At 36.6% G+C, this 1,104-nt stretch overlaps 1 protein-coding gene across 1 annotated transcript in view; it reads left to right on the top strand.

Moving 5' to 3' along the window:
• The first annotated feature begins 791 nt into the window (after positions 1-791).
• LOC108691046 (cadherin-89D) overlaps positions 792-1,104 on the top strand; it is a 19,973-nt gene continuing 19,660 nt past the window's right edge. Inside the window, exon 1 of the mRNA XM_018198671.1 lies at positions 792-891. Within this exon, the coding sequence (XP_018054160.1) occupies positions 792-891 (100 nt within the window). The remainder of the gene's footprint in view (positions 892-1,104) is intronic.

The following is a 1,104-nucleotide window of genomic DNA, read 5'->3' as shown; positions in this document are numbered from 1 at the left end:
ATCATAAATTGTGCCTTCCTTTTCGAAATTTCAGGAATTTCATTGCGTTTCAGAAATGCTGTAAATCATGATCTGCCTGCTGTGCACATAATAGTGTTAAACGTATGAGGAATTTCATGTAATATGAAAAACTTATATACCTGTAAACAATATGAAACGATGAGAATAAATTTAATTAAATAAGAAAAATTCTACATTCTGTCAAAGTAGATCTTAGTGATGAAGTATTTCTGTTAATTATTAACATTTAAGCAGTAAAAATTGCTTTAACAAAAAAAATTTATATATATATATATATATCTTTCATCTATGTACAAGAGAAAATCGTAAGATCATATAATCATGAGAAAATCATAACTGAATACAATGAATTTCTTCCGATATAATGAAACGGTGTGCAATGCAATTTCGAAACTTACGAATGCACCGGCGAGACTGAATCTCGCGTGGGTCTTTTGCAACACGAATGCGTTACTTTCCGTACACCACGGCTAATCTTTTGCGCAGGGAAGAGGTAAATAAACCTTTCCCTTTCCCGTGCCGTATCGGAACGCGATTGTTTCTCCCTTGATCGTGGAGCGCGTGTAAGAGCGCGCCTTTTACATAAGACGCGCGTGGCTACCTACGTAGGATGCACTTTACAATTAGTGCAACCTGCAAGGATGCATCGTCACGGTTCTGCGCCTGCCGGCAGGCAGGCTCGCCAGTCGTCGACTCACCGTGAATAATTTCAGGGATGTACGTGGCTACAACGTGACTGACGCGCACCGGAAGCAAAGAGGAAGTCAAAAATGTCGCTGCGAAGGAGGACATCTACCTTTTCACCGCCGCATTCTTGGCTGATCACGGTGGTTCTGCTGATTTTTTCCGTTCAAGTTCAGCGTGTAACAGGTGCGCGCATTGATTTCCGTAATTTTTATTCTTTCCATAGCACTTTTCGAGAAAGATTTTCAAATTATCATATCAAATCAGAAAAATTAATTGTGGATAAAAGAGTAAATTGTGTCGATTTTAAAGATTTTAAAGATTTTAAAGGAGAAATTAATTATTACTGTGTTTTTATTTTTAATTAATTTATAGTAAATAAAAAGTTATTAAAATTAA

The sequence above is a fragment of the Atta colombica genome, unplaced genomic scaffold (genome assembly GCF_001594045.1).
Source record: "Atta colombica isolate Treedump-2 unplaced genomic scaffold, Acol1.0 scaffold38, whole genome shotgun sequence".
NCBI classification, from domain to species: domain Eukaryota; kingdom Metazoa; phylum Arthropoda; class Insecta; order Hymenoptera; family Formicidae; genus Atta; species Atta colombica.
The sequence above is the reverse complement of the archived record's forward strand: the minus strand, read 5'-3'. Positions and strand labels throughout refer to the sequence as shown.